The sequence below is a fragment of the Schistocerca serialis genome, chromosome 2 (assembly GCF_023864345.2).
Source record: "Schistocerca serialis cubense isolate TAMUIC-IGC-003099 chromosome 2, iqSchSeri2.2, whole genome shotgun sequence".
Classification (NCBI taxonomy): domain Eukaryota; kingdom Metazoa; phylum Arthropoda; class Insecta; order Orthoptera; family Acrididae; genus Schistocerca; species Schistocerca serialis.
The window spans coordinates 702,811,548-702,830,141 of NC_064639.1; the positions used below are offsets into that span (position 1 = coordinate 702,811,548).

The 18,594-nt window shown below is 45.8% G+C and overlaps 1 protein-coding gene across 1 annotated transcript in view; it reads right to left on the reverse strand.

The window, feature by feature from the left end:
- LOC126456344 (uncharacterized) overlaps window positions 1–18,594 on the reverse strand; it is a 231,013-nt gene that overhangs the window by 49,394 nt on the left and 163,025 nt on the right. Inside the window, exon 14 of the mRNA XM_050092096.1 lies at window positions 5,292–8,982. Within this exon, the coding sequence (XP_049948053.1) occupies window positions 5,292–8,982 (3,691 nt within the window). The remainder of the gene's footprint in view (window positions 1–5,291; window positions 8,983–18,594) is intronic.

Genomic DNA, 18,594 nt, shown 5'->3' on the forward strand with positions numbered 1-18,594 from the left:
CTCAAATATCACCTTATATAAGATTCGACAGAAATCAATAGCATTCTTGCGCCTTGAGAATACTTTGTTCTTATACAGAGTTACTTCTTCGTGATTAACGAAACACTTGTATGTTGTTTTTCTGAAGTCTTTTTCGAGGATAATTCGCAAGAAGATTACTTTAAAAATATATTCTCATAAAGGCTCACGAAACTCCCTAGTTTGTTCAGCCACTAAAGCGTTCATACTCTATGCTAAACCAGTGTTCATCTTGATCTTGACCGACTGTTTGTTTTTAGTGTCTCATTGCCAACCGAAAGTCGACAAAACGAAATTTCACAAAAGTTTCCGTCACTTTGAGCCTGGTACCAGTATGGGACAGGTGAAGTGACAGCTATAAGGATTTGTGTGAGCAAATTATACACTACTGGCCATTAAAATTGCTACACCACGAAAATGAGGTGCTACAGACACGAAACTTAACCGACAGCAAGAAGATGCTGTGATATGCAAATGATTAGCTTTTCAGAGCATTCACACAAGGTTGGCGCCGGTGGTGACACCTACAACGTGCTGACACGAGGAAAGTTTCCAACCGATTTCTCATACACAAACAGCAGTTGACCGGCGTTGCCTGGTGAAACGTTGTTGTGATGCCTCGTGTAAGGAGAAGAAATGCGTACCATCACATTTCCAACTTTGATAAAGGTCGGATTGAAACCTATCGCGATTGCGGTTTACCGTATCGCGACATTGCTGCTCGCGTTCGTCGAGATCCAATGACTGTTAGCAGAATATGGAATCGGTGGGTTCAGGAGGGTAATACGGATCGCCGTGCTGGATACCAACGGCCTTCTGTCATTAGCAGTCGAGATGACAGGCATCTTATCCGCATGGCTGTAACGGATCGTGTAGCCACGTCTCGATCCCTGAGTCAACAGATGGGGACGTTTGCAAGACAACAACCATCTGCACGAACAGTTGGACGACGTTTGCAGCAGCATGGACTATCAGCTAGGAGACCATGGCTGCGAATATCCTTGACGCTGCATCACAGACAGGAGCGCGTACGATGGTGTACTCAACGACGAACCTGGGGGCACGAATGGCAAAACGTCATTTTTTCAGATGAATCCAGGTTCTGTTTACAGCTTCATTATGGTCGCATCCACGTTTGGCGACATCGCGGTGAACGCACATTGGAAGCGTGTATTCGTCATCGCCATACTGGCGTATCACCTGGCGTGATGATATGGGGTGCCATTGGTTACACGTTTCGGTCACCTCTTGTTCGCATTGACGGCACTTTGAACAGTGGACGTTACATTTCAGATGTGTTACGACCCGTGGCTCTACCCTTCATTTGATCCCTGTGAAACCCTACATTTCAGCAGGATAACGCACGACCGCATGTTGCAGGTCCTGTACGGGTCTTTCTGGATACAGAAAATGTTCGACTGCTGCCCTGGCCAGCAAATTCTCCAGATCTCTCACCAATTGAAAACGTCTGGTCAATGGTGGCCGAGCAACTGGCTCGTCACAATACACCAGCCACTACTCTTAATCAACTGTGATATCGTGTTGAAGCTGCATGGGCAGCTGTATCTGTACACGTCATCCAAGCTCTGTTTGACTCAATGCCCAGGCGTATCAAGGCCGTTATTACTGCCAGAGGTGGTTGTTCTGGGTACTGAATTCTCAGGATCTATGCACCCAAATTGCTTGAATATGTAATCATATATCAGTTCTAGTATAATATATTTGTCCAATGAATACCCGTTTATCATCTGCATTGCTTTTTGGTGTAGTAATTTTAATGGTCAGTAGTGTAATTCATGGCCGGCCGGAGTGGCCGTGCGGTTCTGGCGCTGCAGTCCGGAACCGCGAGGCTGCTACGGTCTCGGGTCGAATCCTGCCTCGGGCATGGGTGTGTGTGATGACCTTAGGTTAGTTAGGTTTAAGTAGTTCTAAGTTCTAGGGGACTTATGACCTAAGATGTTGAGTCCCATAGTGCTCAGAGCCATCTGAACCAGTGTCATTCATGCATTTGTACGGCAGACAGGGAAGCGCTGTCTCAGCTATATACGTTTACGCTTGAAGTGTGTGGCTCTGTGTTTGTGTAAAGGAATAATCTTGGTTGATATGTACGGAAATATCTCTTCTACACCAATACAGTGGGCGATCGAACAATGGGCATCGATTCATCAGGAACGAGGCCTGTAATATCACCAGGCTAACGCAGGAAAGGAAGGATTTATAGTTTCGCGAATAATGTGAGATTTTGCTAGCAAAATACGCGGTAACAGGTTACTGCACGCTGTGTCAACTGGGATAAAATTGTTTTGGGTGCACATACTGCAAAATGTATACAAAAAAGAGAGAGCAGACGCTTAGATGGACTTCTTCTTTGGGCGTCGACGTTACTGGTCCCTGAAGATGTGTCGCTCTGTATCATGTATTACTGGAAACATTTTGAGAACTGATTCCTCAGTGAAAAGTAAGCTGCAAAAGTTTTACTTTGTTTTGCATTGTGACGTGGCATTATGTCGAGAAGAATAGTACTGAACTGGCCACAAAATGTTTACAAAGATAAGGGAAAAGATCGATAGGTGACACCAAGGGACAGAAATCCTATTCCAGTTGTGATGTGCCCTGCGCACACTACGCGTCCTTAAAGGAGAAAGGAAGTTGCGATCTGCACAGTACAGTGTCCCACTGCATTTGGGAGTCAGAGGATGGTCAAAATGAGACACTATATTATAAAGGAAGAAACTTCCTGGAGCACACAGTTGCGACAACACTAGGAACACAATGTTGTTGGTAGTGTCACCTTTGTCCCCATCTTCGAGAAGAACGTGCACACTTCCTCCCTCAGAATATGTCAGTATTGAAATCACAGTAGTGGCTATCATTCCAGGTGTCCAGTTTGGCAGGCCAGCAGAACTGGAACACATCTTGATCAAATCATTTTCATTAAGCGTACCATCGCCTCTCAACGCTCCACCAGTCTGGAGTGGTTGCAACTTTTGTGTTATGATTGTAATGCAGAAGGTCGCTAAGGTACAGGGAGATGGAACTTCAGTGAAATTTAAATGGATACCAGTGTACCAACGCGACCAGCGAATGGAGAACGCGCACCTCCTCACAAAGAGAACAACACACAACAGCCACTTTCACGACCTTAATTCCGATGCGTCAGGTCACATCCCTCGACTTAAGGCGAGTGCTTATCACACGTGGGAAAACGAATGGAAGAAAACTGGGCGGTAGAGATACGGCCAGTACTGTGGTTTACTGGTTGGAGGTGGGAACAGACACTTCTATTCCGCCAGACATGTCCCGTTATTTAGTCACCCAAAAGAGACTCCACAACTTGTTTGTGCGATTCAACATCAGAAGGAGATTTAAATGACACGTTCTTTTCGTGCGGCCACATAACGATCAGGAGTCACACTGTGCAAGAGGCTAAGTTATCAGTTTGCCACTAGCATCACTATTCTCCTCTCATCAGAAAATATAGCAACCTGCAGACTCATAATGGACTTTTTAAGAGATTACATCCTTTTTATGTCTGCCAGTGCACCAACGCTTCCAACGTATCGATGCCATGGATTTTCTCACAAAGGATGCAACGTTCACTTCATTGAGTGGCCAGTCCTACGGAGAACTTCTTTGCATTCCTAAGGATAATCAGTCAGACAAGGGTGACAAGCCTACGTATTAAACTAGCGCAAAACATTGTATAACGAGATGGTTATGTAGCGATTTCATTTCAGAAGGTATGAGTATTGTTGCAGTCATCGGTCGGAAGACTGGTTCGATGCACCCCTGCTGCACCACAGATCCATTTGGACCTGCCTGCTGTTTCAAGCCTTGGTCTCCTTCTACTGTTGTTATCCCCCACACTTCCCTCCATTATCAAATTAACTACTCGTTAATGCTTCATGGTATGTCGTGATTACCTAACTCATGTGCCATAAACCTCTTATCTTATTGTCTCGAGTCAGAACTTCCTGATAAGCTACTACACCTACTCACTGAACCATCAACATTGAATATTAACTTATTTGTCATGTTGTTTATATTTTTCCCGTCGGAAATCTCAAAAACGTTTGTATTTGCTGCCAGTAATCAAAATGTGCTACAGTGTTTGGATACGAGAAATGCGTGCTTGAACAGAAACGCATATGCTAGCCCAGCCTGCAGACAGTGCTGTTGTATTTGACCACGAACGGCTCCTATGTAAAGTCGTCGAGAGGTTGCAAGCGTGAGCCGTGTTCAGAACAGCGTTCTGTGTAGTTGTGACTGCACTATGTTGGAGCTAAGAGAATTCGAACGTGGGCAAATTGTTGACGCTCGTATGATGGGTGCTTCCGTTATCAGCGTAGTCGAAGTGTTCGGTGATTCATGAGACACCCTACCGAAGATTTATAACGCATACGGGGTAAGAGGATCAACTTCATCCGCAAATCACAACGAGCAGGAAAGTGTGTGTTGAGTGATCATGCCGGATGGACTTGAAGAGGACTGTGACGTAAAGTAAAAGGACGACAGCTGCAAAAGTCACTGCAGAACTGAACGTCGGACTAGCGAACTCTGTCAGCAACAAAACAACACGAAGGGAGCCCCATAAGCTGGGATTTGCAGGGCGAGCTGAATTCCAATGAAAATGCCCGTAACAGGAGAACGTGGTGCCGAAGCCGTAAATGCTGGACTGTGGAGCAACGGAAGAAGTCATTTGGTCGGATGAGTCGTGTTTCACACTGTTTCCATCTTCTGGCCGAGTTTACCTCCCGAGAGTGACACTTGGAGGTACTGGTTTTATGAGCACGAGCATGAATTGCCGCATCTCCTCTGGCCAACACAGTAACCAAATCCCAATATTATTTACCCTTTCTGGTCTACTTTGGAGAGAAGGGTGCATGATCGTTATCCACCTCCATGATCGTTATCTGAAGGAACAAAGGTACAAAATTCCACTCGAAACCTATAGGACCTGCATTTATTCATCCCGAGGCGAGTGGCAGCTGTTTTGAGAGCAAATGATTTTCATACAGCGGATTTTTCGTGTTTCCACACTGTATATTTAAGTTTTATCAGTTATTCCGCGTTCTGTATTTTCTTAAATCCAGATGTATTCCTGTGTAATAATGTATATATGTGTAACCAAATAAAAATTAAAAAACTAGGGCTGATATTAATTTCAGCTCTGACCTTACGTTATTTTGTTTTAGAGAGAGCTGAATTTTCTTCAGGGGACGGAAAACCGTTGATAAACGGAAAAGAAGGCTCCGTGACTGGTGGACACTCACCTGGCTCCTGCGGCGGAAGCATAGCTGGCGCCGGCCGCCTGGGAGGCGGCGTACTGCCGCGAGGCCTGCCCACGCGCAGCTGCCAGCCTCACGCCGACCACTGGCGCCGTCGTCACGGTGGCCAGCACGTCGCCGAACGTCGGCGCGGGGGTGGAGTAGGCCTGCTGCACCAGCTTGGTCCTGGAGCGCAGACGCAGCGCCGGCGTCGCGTCCACCGGCACTGGCGCCACCGTGGAGAACGGCGCCAGAGACTCGCCAGTCACGGCCACTGTGGGGACCGGGGTCACGGTGGAGAAGGTGCGCAGTCTCTGTCTGGGTCGCAGCTGCAGGTCGACGCCCGCGGACGGTGCCGCGTACGTCGTCACCCTTCCGAATGTGGGCACCGGAGTCGTGTAGGTCTGCACCACCTGCTGGGGTCTCGTTCGCAGCCGCGTTCTCGCCGGAGGTGTAACGGCGACCACGGCCGGCTCTGCCGTGGAGTAGGTTTGTACAAATCCGTTTTCGATAGCCACTGGCGCAGGGGTGGAATACGTCTGTACGGCCGGAACCACAGTGGAGTACGGCTGTGCGAGCCCACCGACAGCCACGGCCGGTGACACGGTGGAGTAGGTCTGAGCGAGACGGCCGGTCGGCACCGCTTGGGCTGCCACCACAGCCGGGGCCACAGTGGAGTAGCGCACGGCTGCCACTCGTTCGACAGCCGGGCGAACTGTGCCCACCGGGCGCAGTCTCTGTACCGGTGTCAAGCGGACGGACGGTGCCGGGGTCACGACAGCTCCGAATTCGAAAGCGGTCGGTGCCGGTGTCGTGACTAACCCTGCCACTTGCGCGAAGGTAGGTGCTGGCGTTACTGCGGGCAACGGTCGCAACCGTTGTCGATAGACAGGTGCAGCTGTGACGGTCTGTACGGCAGCGACCGGAACGGCCTGGCTGACTGGTGATAATGGAGCGACAGTCGACGGTGGCAGGTACGAAGCACGGAGAGGCGTTGCGGGAGTGGAAACGCGCACGCCTACGGCTGCGGGAGCGATCGGCACCGCAGGCGCCACTGTGGACGCAGTGTAGGCCGGAGTAATGCGGCGACCGAAGACCGTCGTTACGGGGAGAGTGTACGCGGCTGTAGGAACCACTGGCACCTGCGAAACGTAGGCACTGCCACCGACGAGACCGTCTCCTGCTGAGGCGTAGTAAGCTCGTTGTCTTTCTGCCTGGCGAGATGCTGCAGCTGCTGCTGTTCTCTGTAGTGCAGCCTGTTGTTCTGCCACCTGCCGGATAGCGGCCTCCTGTTCTGCCGCAGCCTGCTGTGCGGCGGCCTGTACGGCGTACGCCTGGCGAGCAGCTGCAGCCTCTGCCTGCTGAGCAACTACCCGTTGTGCGGCAGCCTGTTGTGCGGCTGCAGCTGCTGCGGCTTGCTGAGCTGCTAACTGCTGTGCAGCAGCCTGTTCGGCAGCCGCCTGGCGAGCGGCGGCTGCCGCTGCGCGCTGTGCGGCCGCCTGACGTGATGCGGCGGCTGCCGCTCTTTGTGCAGCTGCCTGCTGAGCAGCTGCCTCTGCAGCAGCCTGCTGTGCCGCCTGTTCCTCAGCTGCTCTCTGTGCTGCCGCTTGGCGAGCGGCAGCAGCTGCAGCACGCTGTGCAGCTGCCTGTCGAGCTGCTGCCTGTGCTGCCGCTTGCTGAGCTGCGGCTGCAGCTCGTTGTGCTGCTGCTTGCTGTTCGACTGCCTGCTGTGCTGCCAACTGTTGAGCAGCAGCAACTGCTGCTGCTTCCTGGGCTGCTGCTGCATTGGCTGCTGCCTGCTGTGCAGCTGTTGCATCTATGGTGGTAACTCCAATAACAGCAGGCCCAGTTCGTCTAGCCTGTGTGTCTAGCACAACAGCAGAACCCTTGATGGCTGGTGCGTAGCCTACTGTATTGTACCCTGCTCCAATGGCGGCAACATTATCTACAACGGCACCTACCACTGGCACTCCAGTCGACAGTCTACTGGCCGCAGCAGCATCGTAAGCAGCTCTGTTAGCTTCTGCTTGACGCAGTGCGTAAGCTTCAAATATTGCCTGCTGACGTGCAGCAGCATTGGAAGCGGCCTGTCTAGATGCTGCTATCGCTGCAGACTGTTGCAGAGCTGCTTGGTTAACTGCAGCAGCTTGTGCAGCAGCTTCTCTAGCTGCAGCAGCCTGTACTGCAGCTTGATTGAGTGCTGCCTGATTTGCAGCTGCTGCACCAGCAGCAGCTCGGTTGTAAGCTGATGCCCTCAGAGCTGCCTCATTGGCAGCTGCTTCATTTGCAGCAGCCTGGTTCTGGGCTGCAATACGGGCAGCAGAGCTGTGAAGACCTGCGGCTTGGGTATAAACTGTGGCCTGGTTGAGTACGGCCTGATTTACAGCTGCTGCATTGTAAGCTGCTGCTCTGTTAGCTGCCTCTTCAGCAGCTGCTGCATTGATGGCTGCTTGCTGGGCTGCTGCAGCATTTGCGGCATTTCGTCTTGAGGCTTCAATGGCTGCAGACTGTTGGAGAGCTGCCTGGTTGGCTGCTGCTGCTTGGGCAGCTGCTTCATTGATTGCTGCTGCCTGGTTAGCTGCTGCTGCTCGGGCAGCTGCATCATTGATTGCTGCAGCCTGTGCTGCTGCCTGGTTGACTGCTGCTGCATGTGCTGCTGCCTGGTTAATTGCAGCTCTCTGTACTGCTGCCTGGTTGACGGCTGCTGCTTGTGCAGCTGCCTGGTTGATCGCTGCTGCCTGTACTGCTGCCTGGTTAATTGCTGCTGACTGTGCAGCTGCCTGATTGGCTGCTGCTGCCCGGGCAGCTGCATCGTTGATTGCTGCTGCCTGTGCTGCTGCCTGGTTGACTGCTGCTGCCTGTGCTGCTGCCTGGTTGATTGCTGCTGCCCGGTTGACTGCTGCTGCACGTGCTGCTGCCTGGTTAATTGCTGCTGACTGTGCAGCTGCCTGGTTGGCTGCTGCTGCTCGGGCAGCTGCATCGTTGATTGCTGCTGCCTGTGCTGCTGCCTGATTGACTGCTGCTGCATGTGCTGCTGCCTGGTTGATTGCTGCTGCCTGTGCTGCTGCCTGGTTAATTGCTGCTGACTGTGCTGCTGCCTGGTTGGCTGCTGCTGCTCGGGCAGCTGCATCGTTGATTGCTGCTGCCTGTGCTGCTGCCTGGTTGACTGCTGCTGCCTGGTTGATTGCTGCTGCTTGTACAGCTGCCTGGTTGACTGCTGCTGCCTGTGCAGCTGCCTCATTGATTGCTACTGAGTGTGCAGCTGCCTGGTTGATGGCTGCTGCCTGTGCTGCTGCTTCATTGGCTGCTGCAGCACCTGCTGCTGCTTGGTTGTATGCTGCTGCCTGTGCTGCTGCCCCATTGATTGCTGCAGCCTGGTTGATTGCTGCTGCTTGGGCGGCAGCCTGATTGAAAGCTGCAGCTCCTGCGGCTGCACGGCTTGCTGCAGCTGCTTGAGCTGCAGCCCTGTTGGCTGCGACAGCACCGTGGACGGCTGCCCCGTGGGCAGCAGCATCGTAGGCAACTCCAGCCAGTCCTACAGTGGCTCCCAGGACTACTCCATCGCCAGTACCCACGGCACGACCTCCAGAAACCAGATAGTCGGGCAGCGAGGCATAGGGCGCGATGTGGCGCCCAGCTGCCACGTCAGCTTGCTCGTATACGATTGTCGGTCCTGCACCCACCAGCAATGAGCCACCTGCAAGCATTCAAAATATTTAAGTCCCAACTTACTCGTCACATGTTTCAGTTAAAAAAAAATCTATTAATGTGTTAGAAACATTATTTACTTAGCTGTGTTTCTGTCACGATCAAATATTATTTCGTAAAATTGTTTGAGGTGAATCCAGGGATACTTCTCCTTTCATAAATGAGGCAATATAGTTCTCCATCTGAAATGAGCTGCTAGCCTAGTGGCCTAGCGGTTCTAGGCGCTACAGTCTGGAACAGTGCGACCGCTACGGTCGCATTTCGAATCCTGCCTCGGGCATGGATGTGTGTGATGTCCTTAAGTTAGTTAGGTTTAAGTTCTAGGGGACTGATGACCTCAGAAGTCAAGTCCCATAGTGCTCAGAGCCATTTGAACCATTTTTTGTAATGAGCTCGACATCGACGATCCAGTAAGTTGTTTATCTTTCTTCTTGTTTCACCACCGGGAAAATTAACATCTATTTATAGTAACAACGAAACATGGAATGCATTCATTGATTCTGTGCAACAATATACTAGGTGTAGAAGTATGAAATCGTAATTTGGTTGCAGTAATTACATGTCTGTTGTTTGAAACTGATAAACAATATTTATTCAATATAGTCTACATTCCTGTTTATATATTTCTCCCACCTCTCCGGCAGGCTATGAGTGCTACGTCAAAAAAACAGCCCTACTTTTGAAGTGAACCAGTCAGTGAGCGATTTTCATGCATTGTCATACGAACTGAAGCGTTTTACAGCGAGAGCGTGTTCCAGTCACGCAAATAGTTGATAATCGGACGGAGCTAAATCTGGAGAATAAGCCGCTTGCCCTAGTATTTCCCAACTGACGCCTCGATCGTTTCCCTGACCCGTTTTGCTGCGTGGTGGGGCGTTATCATGGAGCAATATGACTGTGTTGCCTTTTTCCATATTTCGGTCGTTTTTCACGTTATGCTCGGTTTAAGTCGATCATTTGCTGTTGTTAGCAACCAGTGTTAACGATTTCGCCAGGTTTTAGCAGCTCATAGTAAATGACACCCTTCTGATCCCATCAAACTCAGAGCACTGTCTTCTTTCCAAAGCGATTTGGTCTTGCAGTGGATGTCAGTGATTTGCCTGGATTCATCCATCATTTACGACTTAGAATTCTCAAAATATAGCCATTTTTCATCACCTGTTACAATTCGATGGAGAAACGACTATCTTTTATATCTGGCGAGCAGCATTACACTAGTGGTCTTTCGATTTGCCCACTGTCTTTCATTCAGTTCATGCGGAACCCATTTTCCCACCTTCTACACCTTTCCCATAGGTCTCAACCGAAGAGGAACGGCTTTCTGCGTCACATTCAAGTGTTCCGAGGGTTGCTGTTGAGTCTGAGTATCATCTTTGTCTAATAAGGCGTCCAATTCATTGTCTTCGAACTTTTTCGGCGGTTTCCCGAGCTCGTCGTTTCTCGCGTGAAAAGCACCACTTTTGGATTTTTTGAAGCACTCGAAACACTGTGTTTTCCCAAGAGCATGTTCGACGAAAGCTAGGACAAGCATTCGAAGCGATTCTGCAGCAGTTTTCTTCAAATAATAACAGAAAACCAATGCTGCCCGCAAATCGTAGTTCGTAGGCACAAAACTCGACATGTTTAAGGGTTTGAAATAGATACCGATCTATGGAACTTGGGTTTGTGAGTGTCGACATTCGTTGTCAGCCGTTACAGGAGGAAGATGGCGCTGCAGACGCGGTCTCACGTGCCCTAGCACCATCTATAGGGCAATTCCGGTTTCCTACTTCTACACCTGGTACATTCCGCTGTTTATAATAGATTTTATGCAAGCTGCTTCTACAAACTGTGATGATTACATTTGATACCTAAGTGGTGAAATACACTGAGTATTCACACGGAGAGACATGAAGAGATATATCTCACAGTGTTTATCACACTAAACTGAATCATATTTTTCTGCAGCATCCAGTCGAATGCCTGTGAAGTGTCGTGTCATAATGCGATGGAGCAGCAGATAAACATCAAGTTTTGTCCCCAATAACGGTAAACGGCGGCAGAGGCAGTTGCCGTGTTTGTGCTTAGTTACAGAACAGAAGCTGAAAGCAGAAAATGTTTTTACCACTGCTTCAACAGTTTTCGAGATGGAAAACAAAGTACTGATGTGTAACGTGCGGGTCGATTGTCAGCAAGCATATCGACAGACAGCAATGAACAAGTGCGACAGATGACGGCACAAGTTCGTCGACTGTCTATGATAACGATATCGGACGTATCAGGGGTTGAAAATGACGCTTTTGACAGCAATGCTCAAGAACGTTTGCCTTCAGAAGATCTGTTACCGGTTTTTCTCACGACAACTGATTCACGAGCACACGGCGACACTGTTGGAAATTATTCGCAGTTTCACTAGTAAGTGGGACCAAAAACAAACTTGTCCACAAACCATTATCCAGAGGGGATGAGATCTGGTGCTGTCAGTTAGATTCAAAATGGGGTAGACGGCCATCAAGGGTCCGATTCATAGCTGCCTCCGTAACATTTCGACGGATACCCAGAAAACTGTGACGTCAATATTTGGATCAGTCCGAAAAGAAGCTTTCGTAGACAGATTCCTGCAGCACTAAAAACATCGCCAAATCTGTGTCGTCGCCTGTGGCGATCACTTTGAACGTAAATAAATGCAATTTCGATGAGCTTTCCTAGGACCGGAGGCAAACATAGTTTGTGTTTGCGTAGCACATGGAGGACCAACATTGAGAGTCGTCTGTCCTAAAGTAGCGGGCTCCAGACGAAGCGAAAAAAATAAATGTGTTAGCTCTTAACGTCATATCGAAGTACAGACAATGGTTATCGGAAGACCATATCTCGAATCAAGGCATGAAATCGACAGAGCCTTGTTAAGGAAAATCGCCTTAACTTTTTTTGTTGGAATTAATCCTCAAGCTTAAAATGACTGAATAAAACACGAATACAGAAGTAATAATCTATTGTTCACGGTAAAATTGTCAGCATCTAATACACGGAATGAACATCATATATAAAAGTTAATGTTGTGGGGAAGTTATTGCAGAACGTAAATACTTTTGGGTTAAAGGAGACCACTCACCGAAAAGCAGAAGCGTTGAGTTGTTGATAGGCGTAGGCAAGAGAAAGAAAATTTGCTAGATTTCGGAGATATCCTCTGACGAGCTGGAGTAAAATACACACACACACACACACACACACACGCGCGCGCGCGGGAGCGCGCGCGTGCGCACTGATGCACACAACTCTACCCCTATAACGTTGCGGGCACCATATGGGGCAGAGACGTGTATATGTGTGATAGTTCGTCAAAATATAAGTCCGAAAGCTAGCATGTTTTAGTTTTTTTGTGTGATCCTATGGACAAATAACTTTTGTGATTTTCTGCGAGCGGTCTCCTTCAATCCAAAAGTATATGTAACAATTATATGAACGTGAATCTAAACCACTCTCATCCAATCATTCTGATTTAGGTTGCCGTGATTTCCCTAAATTACTTCAGAAAAATTCCAGGATGGGTACTCTGAAAGGGAATGGTGGATTTCCTCCCCATCCTTTCCTAATCCGAGTTTGTACTTCGTCTCTAATGACCTCGTTGTCGACGGGACATTAAACACTAATCTCTTCCTTCTCCTCGCGAATCACAGTCAACTTGACGTTTTACATCACACGTTGTTTTAAGAACATACCATGCTCGTATTAGATGCAGGTTGAACAAAAATGGATACACCAGTAAGAACCATAACGTGCAGTAACGTGCACTTGTATAAGAGGCAAGTTTAATGAGATATTCGGTGGTAACAGCAAGAACAAACATGAGACATGTTTTACACTTGTAGGAATACATAGAAACATACAATTGGTATAGGATTTTTCTTTTTTTTTTACGAAGTAATCGTGAAGTTTAAAATGTTCCAAGGAAACACAAACAAAACTCATAACCTATCACTCATGGTAAAAATGTTAGCAAATGACATATGGAAGGAACATCATATATAAATGACATCTGATCCTTAAACAAATGCAGATTTAAAGCGCTACACCGAAGGAATTTTTTTTTAAACATACCATGCTCGGATGAGATGCAGGTTGAATGAAATGAAATGTACCAGTAAAAAACGTAACAAGCAATAAACACAAATACATATAGTATAAGTAAATAGTAAAACATGAAATCTAAAGTTAAAAGTTCTGAAAAATTAAAAGCAAGAGCATACCTTCGATAATACAATAGTAGTCAAATGTAAAATATAAAAGGCATCGTTACACCATGTAACTTGTAAATGTTTGTGTGTCCAGTCAGACTAACTTTTTTTTCTTGGCTTTCGGGATGTGTCCATACAGCCATCTCAACAGTGTAATGCCAATTATGACGATACGAACGTATGGACAACCAATCACCCAATCCACAAGCGGAAAAAATGTGAACGCGGCCTGGAATCGAAACCGAGCCCCGTCGGTTAGTAATCCGCGGTTCTGATTGCGCAGCTGCCGAAACAGACGTCGGACTAAGTTGACTAACGCCCATTCAAAGCCGCAACGTAGCTAACCTCTGCATGAACTCACGCAGGTCGAAGCAAAAACTGACAAAGTAGCCGCCGGTGGCGTGCAAACACAGTTATACTGACCAACAAATAGAAAGTAATAAAATATAGCATAGTTACAACTATGTGTAAAACGTGACACTGTAATATTTAAATTAACTTAACAAAGAAAACTATAGGAACAGAAGGCGGGAAATAGAGTCAATATTAAATACAAGCAAACTACAAACTGAAAGTGAAACAGCAAATTATAGGCAGAAAGTGAAACAGAAAAATGGCCTGCAGCCACAACGTAAGAAGTCTTAGCAATCATTACGTTGCTATCACACAGTGCTACAAGATCGAATTATCAGACACGACGAGAAGAGAGCTGTTGATGCGGCGCCACCTCCAGCGGCGTAAATGTGATCCGGCTTGCAGTCGTTCGCGCACGCACGACACCTTTTCGAGTTAATTTAAATATTGCAGAGTACTTTCAGCACACAGCTGTAACTATCCTATCCTTTATTGTTTTTTATTTATCGGTCTATGTAACTTTAAGTACTTGCGCGCCACCGGCCGGTACTTCTGACTTGAGCCAGTGCACGTAGAGGTCAGTTATGTTATGGCTTTAAATGGGTATAAGTCAAGTTAGTCCCACTAGACACAAAAACATTTACAAGTTACGTGGTGTAGCGATGCCCTGTTTGTATTTTATGTTTGATTACGATTTTACTTTCTTGCTTATAGTTTTGTCTCAGCTCGTAACTTTAGATTTCATGTGATGCTATTTACTGGATATTTGGTCGTTCGTATGTTCCTACAGGGGTTCACTGAACTTGCCTTTTATACGACTGCAACTTAGTGCATGTTATGGTTTTCACTGGTACGTATGGTTTTGTTCAACCTGCGTCTCATACGAGCAAGTATCTTTAAAAAAAAATTCCTTCGCTGCAACAATTTAAAATGGCATGTAGTTTAAGTTCAGACAATTTTTATATATGATGTTCTTTCCGCGTGTCATTCGCTGACGTCTTTACCACGAATGATAGGTTATTAGCTTTTGTTGTATTTCCTTCACACATTTTAAGCTAGACGATTCCGTTGTAAAATAATAATAATAATAATTCTGTGGCGATTGTATGTTTTCATGTATTCTACAGCTATAGAACCTGTTGTATTATCTTTGTTGTTACTGTTATCTAAATTTCTTATTTAACTTGCCTCTTATACAAAGAGCAAGTTAATGTATGATCTGGATATTACTGGTATATCCAATTTTTGCTGAACCTGCGTCTAATACGAGCATGGTATATTTTAAAAAAAGTTTCTTTGGTATGACACTGGTAAGCAGCCCATGATTCACGTCCATATAATTTTTGTATATGTGATGTCAATTTCGCACGTTAGTTGATGACAACACCATCGTATCTGTGTTTCCTTCAAAAGTTTAATGACTGAATAAAAAGAAAGTTTTTCTAAGGCGATTTTCTGTTTTCTGTTTTTGCGCTTGTTCGGCACAGATCTGAAGTTGACTGCACTGACAACTGTATCTAGTCTAGTCATCCTATTTTACCATGTATGTCCGCAATCTAGGTGCTTAAAAGACTTTTGAAGAAAGATTTTCACATTTTAATTTCTCCTCTCTTTCTCCTTTCCTGATAATGTCAGGCATTACTGACAAAAACTAGGTTGATGAAGCAAAATTAATCAGTCGGGAAAAGGTGCCAACATCACAGAAGACGTACCAATGTGATGTGGAAAAACTAGATCTTCGAACTGTGGAGCGTAAATGATACAACAATGTGCCATTGTTATATTAGCAAGAATAACCGCGAGTAGTGTTCAATACTGATAAAGAATGCAGTACAAGCGAAAGGAATTTTGAGACTCTGAGACGGACTAGTATATTTGCAAATCTGTACCCAAATTTATGGCTGTTTTTTCAATGTACATGTGTGCTGTGAAAGCCTTAAGTAGAGAAGAACGAGTAGGTAAATAGATAAACAAACCAGTCAATCAAATAAGTACTGAAAATGATAAATATATATGGAGGTTAATAGAGCTGATGCTAGGAGAAATTTGATCAGAGGGAGCAGAGGAAGAGATGCTTTTGTTCTCTAGTAGAACGAGCTTAATAATCTTGAAAACATTTTTCCGATTGCCGCCTGAAATATTCGACGTCTGTCTGTTTACAGCCGACGACAGCTTTCTGGCCACAGAAGGTCGCAATGATTCTTAAATTCAGACATGCCGAGAAAGTCGTCTGCATGAGATGACAGCATGGAAAGTCAAAATCTTCCCGTTCGCGAAGTTATGATACAGCGAAGAACATCGTAAAAAGTTAATAGATCAGTGCACGATAAAGACAATATTTAATTTCATTCTGAGACACTCTATTATCGTGAAATAGTGGAGAGAGAGTCACGAATGTGACACGCGAGTTGATGTGGCAATCATTAAAACAAAGGCATTTTCGTTGCGGCGAAATCTCTTCATGAAATTTTAATGACCAAGCTACTTCCACGGATAAGAAAATAATTTGTTAGCTCCCATCTACAAGCACCCTCAGGAGCAATTTTTCCGACCAAAATGCTGCCAAGGTTGTTTTGTCTACGTTGCAGGAGTTTCGCTGGGAAGCCCTTACACATCATCCGTACAACCCCGATCTCTCCCCATGCGATTTCCATACTTTTGGGTCCTAAAGAAAGACGGTCATGTGCTTCGGACGAAGAGTAACACACCTGTATACAATCATTATTTCGTAGGCAACAGTAAACATTTTTCCATGAAGGCACAGACGATCTTGTCTCACAGTGGGATGAATGTGTTAACAGTTACAGCGGTTACTTTCGAAATAACAAACAGTTTACTTAATTTTTCTCCATATGGCTCGTTTTCATTTGACTGCCTCTTATATAGGGTCTCTCTCTCTCCTAAGAATCGTCAGGCGCATTTTTGTTGGAGTTTCAGCTGATATTTGCAATTTTATTTTTGTATTGTGTAGCTGGAGTCAGCCGAAACAAATAGTGGTCATCACGTCTTCAGTGTGACGCTCAACGTCAACGGAAAGTGTGTTTTTTTCCTGTTACAAACAGAATGATTTTTAGACATGAATTTTACGTCCCCATTCGATAGAGCGGTCCCAGTTTAGTCTAGTGCGATATTTGTTTTATCGATGTGTATGGGGGCCGTAAAACACGAAGAATAAACAACAATCCAGCAGCGGCTCTGTATCTCTGCGTGCTTGACGGAAGCAATCAATGAGGGCCAGGGCATTGCCGTCGCTGCTAGAGTAGCCTACTGCTCTTCTTCGTGTTTTACTGTCCCTTTAATACATATCGATAAAAGAAATATCGCACTAGACTAATCTGGGACCGCTCTATTCGAATGGACACTTCAAATGCCGCTTTAAAAATTTTTTTTTTTTGTTATGGAAACAAATCGACGCTTTCCATCGACACTGGTAACCGCATGAAAGACATGATTAGCAGCATTTGCTTGGGCTGACTCCATTTACACAATGCAAAAACGAAATTCCAAATGTCTGGCGTAATTTCGGAGAAAATGCGCTTCACAACTCCAAGGAGAGACACCCCCCCATATATTTCTGGCTACTGATGACAGCTTTAAAATAAGGCGTATGCCATGAAATACTCGTTTCATTAGGCTGTAATTATTTCACACAATAAATACATAATTAATAAAATAATATTACACGCAAGTGAGGATGACAGGACAACAAAAGCTAAAGGTGTCACTACCACTAGAAGTATTATCCCCATTATAACAAGAAACTATCATTATTCTGTTACTTTCTAGAGATTTCTTTTTAAAAGCTCCATTACTGAATCCCGCCATGTTGCACTGAATTAACAATACAGTTCACATTGCAGCTGCGTGGATGTAATGTTATTGTTTGAGACTCTCTGTCTGTACTACCAAGCTACCCAACTGTAGGAAGGAGATCCACTGATAACTACAAAAGCACTGAAAAGTTCGAATGGATTTTTTTTTTTGAGAATATAACGCGTCAAACCATTGTCTACATATTTTGGACAATGAATTAAAAATACTTGGAATTATGATAAATACAAAATACAGGTGCCATTTTGAAGAGGGGAGTCTCTGTTAATATAGTGACCTCAAGAACCGAACAGAATTCTGTCACTTTCTGGGTCTGGTCTTTTTTAAAACTTCATGGGTTCTGGCCGCATACGCCTGTGAGACTTCGAGCGGTTCCACGAAGCTCCGAGCACGAAGCAAAGTCTTCCCATAATTGCCAGCGGAAAGTCGCGAGCCGTTATCAAAGAGATGTCTGTGTCAACAATGAACAGCGTTTCATATTCCGGACAGTCCACTATTTTAGTGACATCTGTTTGGGGTCGGCTGAAATTGTTCTATATTGGGAATGGAATCAAATGGTTCAAATGGCTCTGAGCTCTATGGGACTTAACATCTTAGGTCATCAGTCCCCTAGAACTTAGAACTACGTAAACCTAACTAACCTAAGGACATCACACACATCCATGCCCGAGGCAGGATTCGAACCTGCGACCGTAGCAGTCCCGCGGTTCCGGACTGAGCGCATAGAACCGCACGGCTACCACGGCCGGCAGAAATGGAATCGAAAGACAATTGTCGATGTTCGGCACAATCTAATATCGCGGCAGTGAATGTCGATATCATCATTGATCAGTCCAGTTTCTTCTCATTTAACAAGCTGTACCTGTTGTAACAATTTTTACTGTTTTTCTTTAATGAAGACACCGCCATTTGTATTGTTGTTGCTTTAATTACGACCCAAAAAAAAATATTCACTCCCCGCGAAATGCCAGATGTAAAATCATCAACTTGTTAAAAGATCAATAAATAATAGTGGAAGCACGCCATATTTAATAAAATCAGGTTTACTGTGGTATAGTTTATATACCAAAGTACACCTGTTTTTATTAAATATGACTTGGTATAATTTACGTACTAAAGTACACCTGTTTTTATTTAATATGACGTGGTTATTTAATAAAAACAGGTCTACTTTGGTATGTAAATTACACCAAAGTAAACCT